The sequence below is a fragment of the Phyllopteryx taeniolatus genome, chromosome 14 (assembly GCF_024500385.1).
Source record: "Phyllopteryx taeniolatus isolate TA_2022b chromosome 14, UOR_Ptae_1.2, whole genome shotgun sequence".
Lineage (NCBI taxonomy): Eukaryota > Metazoa > Chordata > Actinopteri > Syngnathiformes > Syngnathidae > Phyllopteryx > Phyllopteryx taeniolatus.
The window spans coordinates 24,930,054-24,944,968 of record NC_084515.1 but is presented as its reverse complement, the minus strand read 5'-3'; the positions used below and the strand labels follow the sequence as shown (position 1 = coordinate 24,944,968).

General features: G+C 42.2%; 3 protein-coding genes across 4 annotated transcripts; 1 reads left to right on the top strand and 2 right to left on the bottom strand.

Annotated features, from left to right (window-relative positions):
* Window positions 1-205: 205 nt before the first annotated feature.
* Window positions 206-8,351, bottom strand: znf622 (zinc finger protein 622). Its single transcript, XM_061796491.1, has 7 exons — window positions 8,222-8,351; window positions 6,511-7,066; window positions 5,649-5,939; window positions 4,520-4,682; window positions 4,167-4,273; window positions 3,278-3,421; window positions 206-1,264 (listed from the first exon to the last, which is right to left on the bottom strand). Exons 2-7 carry the CDS (start codon window positions 7,058-7,060, stop codon window positions 1,131-1,133), a joined length of 1,389 nt encoding a protein of 462 aa, XP_061652475.1. The 5' UTR covers window positions 7,061-7,066; window positions 8,222-8,351; the 3' UTR covers window positions 206-1,130.
* A 799-nt stretch (window positions 8,352-9,150) lies between these two features.
* Window positions 9,151-12,178, bottom strand: epdr1 (ependymin related 1). Its single transcript, XM_061798788.1, has 3 exons — window positions 11,806-12,178; window positions 10,434-10,642; window positions 9,151-9,597 (listed from the first exon to the last, which is right to left on the bottom strand). Exons 1-3 carry the CDS (start codon window positions 12,069-12,071, stop codon window positions 9,404-9,406), a joined length of 669 nt encoding a protein of 222 aa, XP_061654772.1. The 5' UTR covers window positions 12,072-12,178; the 3' UTR covers window positions 9,151-9,403.
* Window positions 12,179-12,625: 447 nt separating this feature from the next.
* nol7 (nucleolar protein 7) lies at window positions 12,626-14,872 on the top strand. Of its 2 annotated transcripts, XM_061798786.1 has the most exons (7): window positions 12,628-12,848; window positions 13,074-13,134; window positions 13,211-13,260; window positions 13,333-13,443; window positions 14,028-14,149; window positions 14,354-14,431; window positions 14,500-14,872. In XM_061798786.1, the coding sequence occupies exons 1-7, from the start codon at window positions 12,664-12,666 to the stop codon at window positions 14,568-14,570; spliced, it is 678 nt and encodes a 225-aa protein (XP_061654770.1). In that variant the 5' UTR covers window positions 12,628-12,663; the 3' UTR covers window positions 14,571-14,872. The 2 variants fall into 2 exon arrangements, with proteins under 2 accessions (XP_061654771.1, XP_061654770.1); XM_061798787.1 differs by lacking the exon at window positions 14,354-14,431 and having other exon boundaries at window positions 12,626-12,848.
* Window positions 14,873-14,915: the final 43 nt, after the last annotated feature.

Here is a 14,915-nt window from a genome sequence, read left to right as displayed (position 1 = left end):
ATAGGTACTTAAGTCTTTGTTATTCTATATTTTATATACTGTATACATGTTTTTGGAGTTGTGTTTTTCTTTTTAAATTCCAAAACCATTAGGAAATTGTGCACTGGTGACCACTTCTGGGTGCACCCCAAATTTCTCACCCAAAGCTCACCCTTATTCTAAGGAGCTAAAGTGGAAGAAGAAAAGAAAAAAAAGGATATTCATCATTTCTGTTGCATTACCAGCTTTTATTAGGACAGTCATCCAGACAACACATTTACTGCATCATCATTATTATTATTATTATTCCAGGGTGTAGCTGGTGTATGACGTAACCTTAATTTGTACGTCAAGTCTACAGGTGTCCAACTGACGGACAAAACTAGCCATGAAAATGAGAATAATCAAATCTGAGGCACATTACATAGTTTGATGAGACGATTATTATTTTATTAATATAAAAGTAGTATGTTGACATTATCTTGCAGCAGTGAAATGTGAGAAATTTTTTTGGGCTCACCCTGAAATCAAATCAGTCAAAGTCAAACTTTTGGAGTAGTCGGAAACATCGCAAATAGGACCCCCCCTGTAATGATACAGTAAAAATCTTTTTATTCCCAAATGAAAAAAATAGTGCTGCCTTGAGATACAAGTTAATTGATTCCGTGACCACACTCTTAACTCAAAAACTTCCCCACTGAAATCAATGGAAATTCCAATCCATTCCAGTCTTCCCCAAAAAAAACAAAAATTGTCATGTATGAGGAGGTGGGGAAGCACTCTAAATATTGTACTTTACAAAAATTACAATTTAAAAGAACGTAAAGAATTAAACAGTTTTTGTCACACTTTTTGCTTCAATTCAATGGACATGGTGCTGTTCCTTCTGGTGTGCCCACATTGGCCAGCTGGGGGCAGTATAAGACAGACATGGACATGGAGACGTCATAGCTTCTCAGTAAGTTGCAATATTATTTGTCGTCCTTCGCAGAGGATGAAGAATATATGACTCGGTCAGGTCACTTGTATCTCAAGGCAGCACTGTACTAAGTTTAGGTCATCGAATAACATGAAAGCGGTCAATTTCTACACTTGATTGCTTCTGTGGCTCCAAACAGTTTCAAGTTCAATCCTGGCGTTTTTGGCCATCCTCAGAAGATGACTTGTGGGCGGAAGTGTTTCTGCTTGGTGGCGTTGTGACTCAACCCCATCTTCAGCATCCACTTGGACTTCATCATCTGCACGTACTGCATGTCACGATGAACACGATGCACGCTACCGAGGCCTACGAGAAAACACAGCAAAGATTGCTCGCTTTTTCAGGGTCAACCCACATTCAACATATCCAATCAGGAAAAATTCCACTTCCTTGAGAAGAAACACACTGAAAACTCACTCGTAAGGTCAAACAATTCCGAATCCCACCCAACAGTTTTGGGGGGGGGGAAAAAACACACCTCTACAGTAACTCTAAACTTAGAAATAGTTTGAAGAGTTAGAATTACCGTAACATTTACTTTCAACAAATTCCGACAGCCCATCTATGGCATTTCGCATTAGATATTAGCATTAAGTTAGTAAACCTTTGTGAGATGAAACGACAGTTCAGGGTGAACCCCGCCTCTCACCCAACCAGCTGGGCTAGGCGCCAGCACAACCGCAACCCGAGTGAGGATAAGCGGCTCGGAGAATGGATGGATGGATGTTTAGTTATTTTCGTTTTTACAGTGAACCTCAACAGGAAGTGACAAATTAACAGCTTGAAATTGTGAGCGCAAGAGTCCTCTTTTCATGACCTTAAAGTGATGTTATATGATTGTTTTCCATTTCTTGACAGAGCAACAACAAGCGCTAATAAATACTTTAACAATTGTCTTAATAATTTTAGTGTGTGTAATAAGTTGAAATGTGTTTGCGACGGGTAATACTACCAATTTTTTTTTTTATATTTTTGCTGTTGTGCTTCTTTAAAAAAACTTTTTAAAAAATGCATATTTTTTGAGTTTCTAAACTTTGTGTCATCCTTAAAGGTCCCATATTTTACCAAATCAAATTTTTCTTGTGTTTTGGAGTTATATTGGCTCCATGGTGCCTCAGTAAACATGTGCAATATGAATTAAAATCATCCACACATTCCTGAGTTCCGGACGTTTTTATGCCAAGAAGCCTGAAATGAGGTCATTTGAATTTCTCAAGCGAGACCTTTCCAGGGAGGCTGAGGAGTGTGATGCCCCTGTAGTTGGAACACACCCTCCGGTCCCCCTTCTTAAAAAGGGGGACCACCACCTCAGTTTGCCAATCTAGAGGCACTGTCCCCGATGTCCACACGATGTTGCAGAGGCGTGTCAACCAGGACAGCCCCACAGAGCCATCAAGAACTCCGGGCGAATCTCATCCACCCCCGGGGGGCCTTGCCACCGAGGAGCTTTTTAACCACCTCGGTGACCTCAACCCCAGAGCTAGGAGAGCCCGCCTGAGAGACCCCAGACTGTGCTTCCTCATGGGAAGGCGTGTCGGTGGAGTTGAGAAGGTCTTCCAAGTATTCTCCGCACTGACTCACAACGTCCCCAGTCGAGGTCAACGCTTTTGTTCGCCGCCACTGTTGGGCACAAGAACATCTTTGTGTGCGTTGTTCGTCGATCGTTTTCAGCGCTTTTTCGTTGGTTTTCGCCACCACTTCTTCAGGGTGGGTGGATTGGAGGCATCGAAATTGGGAACTGAAATTTTTTCAGTTTTCGAACGATTCCGGGAGAACCGGAAAGTTAGTCCCGGTTCCAATCGGTTCTCGATGCTCGACACGGGGACAGACCAATCGCACTCATTCATTCATTTTCTGTCCTGCTTATCCTCGCTCGGGTCGCGGTCGTGCTGGAGCCTATCCCAGCACTCTTCGGGCAAGAGGAGCGGGTACAACCTGAACTGGTCGCCAGCCAATCGCAGGGCACATGTAAACAAACAACCATTCGTACTCACATTCACACCTACGGGCAATTTTGAATTTTCAATTAACCTACCATGCATGTTTTTGGGATGTGGGAGGAAACCCACGCAGGCACGGGGGAGAACATGCAAACTCCACACAGGCGCCGCCGGATTTGAACCCGGGTCCTCAGAACTGTGAGGCGGATGTGCTAACCAGTCGTCCACCATGCTCCCCCCAATAGTATTCATTTGTGAAAAAAATAGGACATTGACCATATTTGGACATACGCGAATTGAGCATGACAGACTCTCTAGATGGCAGACTTTAACTACAGCGATAAATGGCGGTTGAGTAGATTGTGAGTTTGTTGCATACCTGCGTCGCCGGCCCATCCAAGCGCTTTGTATTGACGCAACACGCGTCCCACCGCGTTCCTGTTGTGGCTCAGGACCAGCGTCCTCTCGTTTCCAAAGCGCTGCTTGTAGTACCGCATGAGGGACCGATGGCCGATCCTGGCGCCTGAACGGAAATAAAGTGACGCAAGGATTGTTGTAAAGTAAGGCTGCCAATAAATCGATTTTATCAAGGAGTTTATTGTTCAATATGGCTTCTGTAGTGCATGTACAATGATTACACTAAATTTTGCACCCGACTCCGAGTCACTTGACAAATACCACGAGTGTCTGCTGATACCTAGTCTCAATCCGATACCTCGGCAATGCATTAAGAAGAAGAAGAAAAAAAAAAGCGGACCTTCCAAATTGTCTCAATTTTTTTCATTTTTTATTTTTTTTTAATTTGAATAAAAGTACCCCAACATAACACCTTTTCATACAGCTATAATTCTAGTGGAGCAGTGATTCGAACAAAGAAAACCAATATATGTTTTTTAATAGAATTACATTGGTGAAGCAACAAACAACAATCCAAACAAATGACATGTAAACATCCAGTATTAAACTAAAATCTAAAAAAAATTTACAAATGGAGAGGAAAAAAAAAAAATCATTTTTTTTTTTTTACTCTACCTCAATCAGCTGAAAATTACGTGATGGCCCCCTGTAATGTCAACTCTTGGATCTATGTAGTTTGACAGCTCTTTTTTTTTTTTTTTTTTTTAAACTTTAAAGCAGTAAACATCTACAATATTAAAAATAATAATAATTAAAATAAATACATAAATAAAAAAAAAAAGCTGTATTTTTGTGGGGGGGAAAAAAACATTTTATTTTAAGGCCATATCCTCATCCTCCATGATACTCACCTGACGGAAGTGTGAGCTCCATTGTCTCGTCGTCATATTGAAAGTTCTTGTCGTCAGGAAGCTCCTCGTCGTCCATGTCATCATGCCCTCTTTCTGGGTAGCTGGTCCTGTTAACCAAACAACAACAAACTAATCTGAATCGTTCCCTCAGTCCAGACCCCCTAATCACAACAAAGGGATTTTTTTCATGCAGTCAAATTAAATTGAACTGTTTTTAGGAGCTCATTCTTTTATTCGCCGATGTTTTTTTTATTGTTTTTGTCTGAACCCCCACTTTCGAACAGAACCGTTCACTTCCCGTTGACGACAGAAGATTCCGCCAATAGGTCGTCACGACCGGTCACCGCGGTTACCTGAAGTCGTAGAAGTCGGCGAACTCGAGCGCGGCGTCCCCGTCTGTGAAGAGCTTGCAGTGACTTTTGTCTGTCATGTGACCCTGCACGGCTTCCGTGGAGTAAAAAGAGCGCCCCTTCTCATTGCACCACAGGCACACGTTCCCCGCGCCCACCTTCTCGCCTAAGAGTCAGAATCAGAATCATCTTTATTTGCCAAGCATGTCAAAAACACAAGGAATTTGTCTCCGGTAGTTGGAGCCACTAACGTACGAAACGAGACAGTCAACTGATAGAGAATACTTTTGGGACAAAGACATCAAAAATAACAGAAATAAAAGGTTACCAGTAATGTGGTAATGCCGGTACATTATTTTTTTTGACAATTGTGCAAAAAGATGCAGAGTCCTCTCGCAATTAGAGCAGTTTGAAATGACTAATAGAACAATAGTCCGGTGCAATGACCATTGTGCAAAGGGCGCAGAGACTTCAAGAAATATATGCAGTTTAAAGTGCGACACTCTGGGACAATGTCGATTGTGCAAATGTTGCAGATGCTACTCAGGCACGTGAGTGGCCAGTAAGGAAGAACAGCAACACAGCACATTTAAAATCCTCGTCACATCTGTATGCCACAAAAGCACAAAGTTCACAGTTGCATATTCTTTATCCTCTGCAAAAAAAAAAAAAAAATTAATATTAGTGCTGTACTAAGGGGCTGAGATTCTCACAACGTGGCACGCACACCCGAAGGAGCAGCACAATGTCCATTGAATTTAAGCAATGTGTGACAAAACAGTTGAAATCTTTAAGTCTGTTTAATTAGGTCGTTACCACATGCTAATGCGCTGTATTCAAATAAGGATTCAAATGTAAAAAAAGTATTTCTGGTAAAACTTAAATAAAAACTGTACCTAAATAAATGTTTAAAAACAAAAGAGTACTTAAAGATTAAATGCAAATGTATTGAACTTAAACTAAACTGGACTTGGACAGTGATTCTTTCACATACCACTAGAGGGAGCCCACATACCACACTTCGAGAATCACTGGCAAAGGCAAAAAAGCTCGACCACAGTTTACCACCGCCCATCTCTTTCAATTGGTGCTCATTTGGGTAAATTCCTACATGGGTGGCATTGAGACTTACCGAGGTAGCGCACCAGACCCCTGAGGTCCACCAGGTACTGAAGATCCGGGATGAAGAAGCTGTGAACGTGCGTCATGTGGGCGACGTTCCGCAGCAGCGACTTGGAATGATGCGAGCAGAACAGACAGTCGGTGACGGGAATCGAACCAGGCAGGATGGTGATGGCGGGCTGCTGCGGGTCGGACGAAGCAGTTGGGTCTCCTTCCTTTTCCTCTGTGGGCTCATCTTCATCCTCATCCTCCTCCTCCATGTCCTCATCATCATCATCTTCGTCCATGTCCTCCCACTCCTCTGTAGGGATAACAACACACACAAGTTCTGTATATTCTCATTTTCGATCTAATTCAATCTATTTTATTTGATTGAAATGTTTAATGTATATATATTTTTTTAGTTTGGTTAAAAAAAAAGTTGTATTGGAAAAAAGGCATAAATTTTCAACCAAAATCTATGCAAGTTTTCAAAACGTCATTTTTGATGAGAAAATGTTGAATACTTTAGGGGGGTAAAAAAAGTTATACATTTTCAGGAAAAAAAAGTCATACATATTCTAAAAAAACCCCGCATATTTTAAAGAAAAACGGTCATGTATTTTGATTGTTAAAAAAGGTTTTCGTTTCGTTTTCGTGAATGCAATCCATCGTGTCCGAGAAAGAACAGCCAAGTGTGTCAAACATTACTCCAGCCGACTACAACTATTTTGAAGGGGCTACAATCGGCCAATTTTGTTTTACAGATACTGCAAATGTATACTGTACTGTATGCTGAAAAAAACAAAAGACCTTTGCCTAGATTTTCACGATATACGTGCCGCGATATAGCGGGTTTTCACTGTATTGTTTAAAATCTTTAAACAATTTACCTTCCTCAGCAGTAGCCCCTTCCTCCCGCTCTCTCCGCTTGGCCTGCTCCTCCAGCCACACGAGTCGCGGAGGTTTTTCCGCCTTCTTCGCCTTGCTCCTCACCGGCGCCTCCTTCTGGCCTGTCCGGCACTGTTCCTTGAAGGCCTGCCGCAGAGCCTCGTTCCTGGCGTCTCTGTCCTCCTTGTCTTTGCTGCTGAAACCTTTCTCCAGGTTCTTCTGGTTCAGCTTATCCACCTGTTGCTGAGCGGCCTGCAGGGCCTGGCGTTCGGACTGCTGGTGGCGCTGTGACTGCAGGTGGTTGCGGAAGGCGTTGGCGCTACAGAACTTTTTGTTGCAGACGGCGCAGACTTCGCCAACGTCACTCGGGTGGCGCTCGGCAGCTGTGCGCTGCAACAGGACACGCTCCTGGAAGTTGGCGGCGCTGACGGGTGGCATGTCGGCGACCTTGCGCTTTAGGTTGTACCGGTGCCAGTCACTCTTGTAGTGGGCACGCTGCACCTCGCCATCAGAGAACACCACGCGGCAACTGATGCACGTGTAGGACGACATCGCAGCCTGAACACAACATTAGTAAAACATACCCTACTCACAAATAGTTTGGAACACAGTAGTCCCTCGTTTATCACAGGGGTTAAGTTCCAAAACCCCCAACAGATAAACATCAGCTACATAGCAACTATCTGGTTATGTATATTTTAAAACTTTATGCACAACACCAATAGAATATATGCATGTGAGGTGCAGCCATTATTTTTATCCACTTGGGGTTGCCATCGTCAGGTTCTACACTGTCGTATATGAGACTTTGAATAAGTGTGGCTTTTGGTGAGTGACATGGGAGTCAGCGAATGAGAGTTTAGATTTGGCTGCAAGTTAACTGGCATGCATGTTGAGTGACTATGAATGTTTGTGTCACATGTTTATTTTGTTACCATTTGGAGATACAATCCTAATGCAGTAAAAGAAAGATTTTTTTTTTTTTTTTTAATCTTGAAAGGGTAGTAACATTCATATTGTTAGTTGCTTGTGGAATCATCAACACTTTATACACTTGTAATACAAACAAAGGGACAATACTGAAGTACTTTTTTGTACGTTTTGCCTTATTTCCCGTTGACAGTAAATATCTGTCTATGCATATCAGAATTACCATTATTTCTTCATCTAACAAGTACAGAAGAAGTTACATTTGCAAATATTCTACCAAAAATTAAAACACTTTCGAAAACTAAGTCAAATGGCGATTTTTTTTTTTTTTTTTTTTTTACAATTTTAAGCCTTCGTGCAAACCTCGAACACTAACGTACTGATACTAACGTCACATATATTACTGTAGTGACGTGACTATTGTCACACAATGAGACGCTATAAAATACATTACATCAACAATATTTTTTTCTTGTCCATAGTTTACATCGTCACAACAAAAAATTACCAAATAGATTCGTTGTGGATAACAAACTAGCTGCCCAAAAAGTCACCAACAAGAGTGGCTTATTAAACAGTTGAATTATTCAAAGTGTTTTTTCATTTGTTTTTGTGGCCCATTTAAATGTGACAACACGTTTCGCTGGCTTGTTAGCTTACTAACTAGCGAGCCCCACTGGGACGTCAACATGTCGGGGGGAGGAAAAAAAGACGTCGACGTAAGATTATTTCACTTATATCATGGTCGCATAAAACAGTCGCGTTTGCAGGTTTTATACTTACGTCTTGTGCAGGCTAAAACCAAAGAAAGTGCAAAAGGTCTTGAAATAAAGTGCTAAACGTGTTTTTCAACTAATGATGGTTTCTTCCTGATAACCTTTGAACTTCCTCTTCTTCGTCGGTTTTATGCTTTTATGGCGCCAACCATTCGCTCGCTGGATAAAGTAGGTATTGCAAAGTCTGAGCGGCAACGAATAGAAATAAATAATACATCCATAAATCAAATAAAATGAACCAAATAAATTTCGGAATTTATCGCGTTAATGGCATTTTTTCCCTCCAAAGTAAGTAAATATAAATATATTTAATAGATTTAAAATATAAATGAATAAAAAATGTTTACATCCATTAAAACATTAAATTGTGAAATATAATTTTTGATAATTTGATGAAACCAATTTTATTATTTTAAGACTGATATAATTATTACCATTTTTACTGTACTTTTTAGTCAAGTACATAAAACGTAGCCTGAAAAGTTAAATACAACTAAACCATTCCCTAAATCAGGGTTCACCAGCCTTTTGGGAACAAAACTTCTTGGAGTAGGGAACGCAGGTAACAGCAACTACGTTCAAAATCATTCACTCATTCCCTATTTCCCAGTCCCTGTGTAGGCATTTTTAGTGCAAATTTTTTTTTGCCCACATATAAATATAAATATATTTAAAACAGACAAAACACTTAACTGTACTGATTTTAGGCAGTAATTCTTTCATTTGCTGTTTTTGAAATCATATACTCATTCCCTCACCCAAAGCCAGCCAAAGCCAGCCAATCACAGCTGACTTGGGGCGAGAGGAGAGGGACACCTTGGACTGGTCGCCAGCCAATGTCAGGGCACCTATTGACAAACAACTGACTGGATGCCACTACGTTCAATGTGAGGGCAATTCACTTATTCAATGAAAAGACATCCCTCTGGAGGAGGATTTTGTATGAATAATCTGCTTTATTATCATCACACTATATGAAGATTGTGCTCAATATCGTCATATTGAATTATGTTTACATGAATGAATACTAGTCAAAAACTAAACTCAAACTAGGACACAAATTACTCGAAAGTCATGCTCCTCTAGTTTAGGTCTGATTTTATGAACTAAAAAGCGAAAAGAAAAAAAAACAGTTTCACTGTCACTTCCCGATGCCTGATCGGGATGTGATGAGCAGCCGAGGAGCGGCTCAGCAGAGCGTCTGGGCCATCCTGCGGGATTTGGACGCCTGGCAGCTGGGCGGCGGCGTGAAGACGTCGGGGTCGCTGATGCCCAGCTGCAGGTTGAAGAATCGCGTAGAAGTGGTCACGCTGCTGTTCTTGATGTACGTCTCCTGAACCGGGTAGCAGTCGCGCAGCGTGTACACGCCCACCCATGTCTCATCTGCCACACACAAATACATATACGGTAGTCTCTCATTTCTTGCGGGGCTACGTTCCAGCACCCCCCTGTGAAAGATGAAAAGCAGCGAAGTAGCGGCCATATAATTATTTTAGCATTTATATTTATTTTAAAGCTTTCCATAATACTGATACAAAAATGTATGTGAAATTCAGGTATTATGTTTGTCCAATTGGGGTGGCCATCCTCATCTTCTACACTGTCGTATCTGTGACTTTAAAAGGTGGGGCCTGGCTGATGAGTGACCTGGGTATTAGCCAATGAAAATGTAGAGTAGGCAGTTGTCGGAGAAAACCCACCCAGGCTCGGGGAGAAAATCCAAACTCGACACAGGCGAGGCCGGGATTTGACCCGGGGTCCTCAGAATTGTGAGGCAGATGTGCTAACCACTCAAACACCGTACCATCCAAATTTTCTTTTAATTAAAAAATATATATATTTTGCTAAGTGTGCTTCTCTTGTAATGTTCACATTTGGTTATAATTTCAAATCATCATGTGACAAATTGGCATTAATTTTTTTTACATTCAAAAAATAAGAGTAAAAAAATTTGAAGTTTATTTACAATTTTAAAGGTAAAAAAAATTGTGGCAAATGTTCTTTATTTTAGTTTAGATCTTAAAATAACAATGTGTGACGTCGTTTTTATTTTTAACCTTAAGAAAGCGTGCTGTCCGTCCACATTTTAACTTTTTCTCATAAACTTGAGATGTGGGCTGCACTTTAGTTTTATTGTTACAATATGGCTGCAAATGGCCCCCGGATCGGACTTTGGACACCACTGGTGTAGATGTTTGGTAAAAATTTAGCACGCTCACGTTTGCGTGCGGGCTTCCTGTCCGACCACTCCTGCACCTCGACGTTGTCCCCGGGCCCGCCGATGATGTACTGGTCCTCAAAGGTGGAGTTGTCGGGGATGTCGAAGGGGTCCCAGGCCTCACTCAGCTCCACCTTGGCACATTCTTGAGTCTTCTGGTCAATCTGGAACATCACCATGCTCTCGTACAAGTAGATGAACTCAAAGTACCTGCAGACACAACAACAACATGAAACTGTGTGCATCTTGTATACATTAAGTATTTTTCTCTCTTTATAAACGGCTGCTAAATCTGCTAAACAGCTAATGTGCTTGACGTTGCACTGATCAATAAAGTTCTGTTATGTTGTTTTCTATTCATAGTCATGTATCCGCACGTTGGAAATTTTTGACCTGAGGTAGGTGCTTTGAAAGCGCAAATATTTTTCCATGATTACCATCGCTATCGTATTTTGTTTTGTACGTGAAGACTTCAATTGAATATTCAAGACTGTAAACATGAACGGCAGAGATGTGTCCATTTCGGAGTTTCTTAAGACACTTAGTCACCTCATTAGCACATTTCCACTTTCAATTATTATTATTAGTAATTATTATTACTAGAAGCGAAGGGGAAAACAGCAATTAAAATTGTATTGCTGTAAGTAAAATGGAATAAAAGAAGCAGTAGAAGCCTTGCGTCCATCCATTTTCCATACCGCTTCTCCTCACAAGGGTTGCGGGCGTGCAGGTGCCTGTGCCAGGTGACTTTGGGCGAGAGGCGGGGTACACCCTGAAGTGGTCGCCAGCCAATCCCAGGGCACATAGAAACCAACAACCATTCGCGCCGACACACAATCAGTCCTCAATTCACCTACCATGCATCTTTTTAGGATGTGGGAAGAAACTGGAGTACCCGGAGAAAACCCACCCAGGCACGGGTAGAACATGCAAACACCACACAGGCGGGGCCGGGATTTGAACCACGGGCCCCAGAACTGTGAGGCAGATGTGCTAACCAGTCGTCCACTGTTCCACAAATTCTATTCATTTTAAAAAAAATTAAAAAGCAGAAGGCTTGTTGAGGTTTTTTTTTTTTTTTTTTTTTTTTTGGCATTAAGTCAAAGTGTAAACAAACCAAAGTTAAGCTGGCAAAAAGTCAAGCAAATTGAGTCTTGCCACGTAGCTGCTGCAAGAAAACATAAAAGGTCTCAAAATAAACACGTTCTATGACATCAAATATGTATGACTGTATTCTATAACTGTGTCTAGAACACCTCTCTGTGAAAAGGGCTATACACGTAAATAAATTCATAAATTTAAATCTTTTCCAACTATTAGCGCCAAAATGCTGTTTTTCAAAATACATTTTGAGTGTGTGAGTGTGTGTGCACCTCTGACACGGCGTGTGCTTCTTGTGCTGCTGCAGAACCCGCAGTCTGTGGTTCTGTCCGTCGTAGGACACCGCGGCCCGGTTGTTCCTGCCGGTACCGTGGTCGTACACGACCCACCTCCCCTCCCACTGTAGCGGGGCCAGGCAGGGCGAAGCTCTGACCGCGGCGGTCGGGGACCGGGACGCTTCCACCGCCGCCTCCCGGACTAGCGTGCAGCCCAGCAGCAACAGCAGCAAAAGCAGCGGCGCGACGATCAACTGCTGCATCGTGGCGTCTTTTATCGTTGTTGGCCGTAGATGCGCGTCAAGACTATGAAGGCACTAGTTAGTGAGCGCTGTTCTCACCGAGCCTTAGATACGTATGTGCCATTATGCTTCCGGTTGAGATTTCAGTATATTAAAAATAAATAAACAAATCAGTGTAAAAGCTTTTTGTTTGGTTGTTTTTAAAGCATGCTTAATATATTCAGCATTCTCCCCCCCCCCCCCCCCCCCCACACAATTTAAAACCGCTCCGAGCGGTGTGAATCCTGTAAAGGATGACCCATTTAATAATTTGCACAAAGTTCAAATGATTACAAAGTGGAGCCTTTATTGATCATTCTCAACCTTATTTGGAGCATTTGGTGCTGACTATAAGATCGAACATAAAACATAACAATACTTACATTACAATGAAATAAAATAAATACATAAAATCATTATTATAATACCTAAACTTCTGTTCTCTTCACGTGAGAGATTCCCACGTAGTTTCCAGGCAGGACACGCCCCACTGCAACATGCTTGTTCAATGTGCCGGAAGTGAATATTTCCTCTGCCGGAAATACGTCACATTTCTCATCGGGACCGCCCCAACATGGCGCCCAAGCAACGTGGTGTTCGGGCCAAGTCTTCCAAAGCGGACAGGAGCGATGAGATCATGGAGAGTTGTGGTTTGGAGTTGGGCTCCAGCGACGACGACGCGCCCGAGGTGGTCACCTTTGAGGACTCCAAGGCCCAGGCGCTGCGGAGTGTCAAGCAGGCCCTGGAAAGTGCGAGAAGGTAGGCTAACTTCTAGCCTGGCTAAGCCGCCGCTGGAGCCGAGCTACAAAAAGCCTGACAAGAGAGATTACCGTTGTGATATTAAAAGTTTTTCCTCTTGAATAAATCAACCCCGATGTGAAGGTGTCTTGAGTGTTCAAGTAAAGGCCGAATTGTCCGTCTGGTTTATAAGAGCTGGTGTGTGTGTAGGATCGGAATTCTTGAGCTCTTCATATGTGCTTCCAGGGAGAAGGATCTGCTGAAGGAGAGGAGGAAGAAGAGGCAGAAACTCTTCCAGGAGCAAAAGGTACTTCGCATTGAAAATGTATTAAGTTGACTAGTTTTACTTTTGAGTTCTCAAGCATTCTCCTTTGACTCGGCAGAAGAGAAAACTTCTTTCTGTAGAACTTCTGGAGGAAATCGACTCGTTACAGTGAGTTTCCTTCACTGCATCTGCATCTTTGGTCATGCACGCGGATTAACTTTTTTTTTTTTCTTTAAACAGGAAGCAGAGCCAGCGAAAAGCTGAAGCAACACCTCAAGATGAAGAGCAGCGTGAAGAGGAATTAGAAGAAATGACAGAGACAAAGCAGGAAAAACTGGAACACTCCAGAAAGTATGACAAAAAAAAGCACTGCTTTGCTACCCTCGCAACTCTTGACAATGTAAATACAAGTATGCAAAAGTGAACCAACACTCTGGGTGCCATAACACTTGAGTACTTTTGTACCCTTCACAACAGAATAATAATTAAACATTCCAAGTTGAATCAAACTCTCAAAGTGCCATTGGTAGCCTCCCCAGTGCAGATCACTTTTTTTTTTCTTTTTTTTTTTTAAATCGGTAACGGCCGATAATTACCATTTTATGCTGATCAGCCGTCATTCGCCGATCGGCTCCGCAAAGGACATTTATGCCGCGTTGCCTTCGGGTACAGGATATTTTTTGCACGTGTCTTTTGATGTAGTACTGACAACCAATTATTATTATTGCCTTCGGGTACAGGATATTTGAATCCAAAAGCTAGTTTATTTTTGCACGTGTCTTTTGATGTAGTACTGACAACCAATTATTTTTTTTTTTTTTAAACATGGCGGTGTGGGACAGACAACACGTAATGCGTGGATCAGACTACAAGACAAATTTGGTCTTTCACGGTCGCACTATGTCAGACTTATTTTTTTCATTTATTTTTCTCAGGCTGAAGGGGAACTACAAGGTGACGACGGTGAAGCCTCAAGCGTTGTCATCATTTCAGCAGAAGACGGCTGAGGACTTCCTTCAGTCGCGGCTGTACGGCGCCGGAAGTCGCCGCGCCACCAGTAAGCGTGACGCCAAGTTTAATTTTCCGTGGAGGCTATACGCTGACACTGATCTTTGGTACTCAATTTTTAAAAACTGAAAAACTTCAGGTGCCCCACACTAGGGTGCCAAAAAGTGGTAGTTCAATTTGGTACTCTTTAGATTTTTTTTTTCTTTTATACAAATAAAAATGTCCCCCAGGGTAAATTTTTTCATCTTGTCAGGCAGCCAACTGCTGTCACTTCAAAATAAGACAGCGAGGACCAAAGGCGCAGCGGTTCAGTTTGTCAAGAGCCAATGGGGTGAGACAATTTTCATTTGAAGTTTAAAAAAAAAAAAAAAACTTGTAACGTCATCTTTTTTTCTTCAGCTCGTGAGCAAAAGAGTAAAGCGGAGAAGCTGAAGCTGCGGTGGATACGCAAGCAGATTCCCTCCAGCTGATTGGACGCCTGCAAGGACACACCCTCTCCCTCCTCTGTGACTGGATGCCAAATACTTTTGGCTGTGGGAAAAATGGACATGTCAAGCTTGACCGTGTCGTCGGTCCTGAGACTGAATGTTGTCCACTTCCTTTGTGTGAGGACCAATCATGGATGAGCCTTCTTTCGACTGAGAACAATTGCCGTGGCAACCAGTGCTCTGCGACTGTTCATGACAGGTGGTGGATCGCTGTTTGTTGCTATGAATTGTGGGTAATTTGTCGCATTTTCATAAAATAAAAATCATTTTCCAGATGACCAAAATTTCCTATAGCACTTGTCCTCATTAGGTTCACAGGGAGCTGGA

Excerpts from the sequence above, each read along its gene's own strand:
- znf622 (XM_061796491.1), bottom strand. The coding sequence starts at position 7,060 with ATGTCGTCCTACACGTGCATCAGTTGCCGCGTGGTGTTCTCTGATGGC. Across the intron at positions 5,940-6,510 it reads AGGGGCTACTGCTGAGGAAG|AGGAGTGGGAGGACATGGAC; the intron begins GTAAATTGTTTA and ends TTATCCCTACAG. Across the intron at positions 1,265-3,277 it reads TGGATGGGCCGGCGACGCAG|GCCTCGGTAGCGTGCATCGT; the intron begins GTATGCAACAAA and ends GTTTTCTCGTAG.
- epdr1 (XM_061798788.1), bottom strand. The coding sequence starts at position 12,071 with ATGCAGCAGTTGATCGTCGCGCCGCTGCTTTTGCTGCTGTTGCTGCTG. Across the intron at positions 10,643-11,805 it reads AAGCACACGCCGTGTCAGAG|GTACTTTGAGTTCATCTACT; the intron begins GTGCACACACAC and ends TTGTGTCTGCAG. Across the intron at positions 9,598-10,433 it reads CAGGAAGCCCGCACGCAAAC|ATGAGACATGGGTGGGCGTG; the intron begins GTGAGCGTGCTA and ends TGTGTGTGGCAG.
- nol7 (XM_061798786.1), top strand. The coding sequence starts at position 12,664 with ATGGCGCCCAAGCAACGTGGTGTTCGGGCCAAGTCTTCCAAAGCGGAC. Across the intron at positions 12,849-13,073 it reads GCCCTGGAAAGTGCGAGAAG|GGAGAAGGATCTGCTGAAGG; the intron begins GTAGGCTAACTT and ends ATGTGCTTCCAG. Across the intron at positions 13,135-13,210 it reads AACTCTTCCAGGAGCAAAAG|AAGAGAAAACTTCTTTCTGT; the intron begins GTACTTCGCATT and ends TTGACTCGGCAG.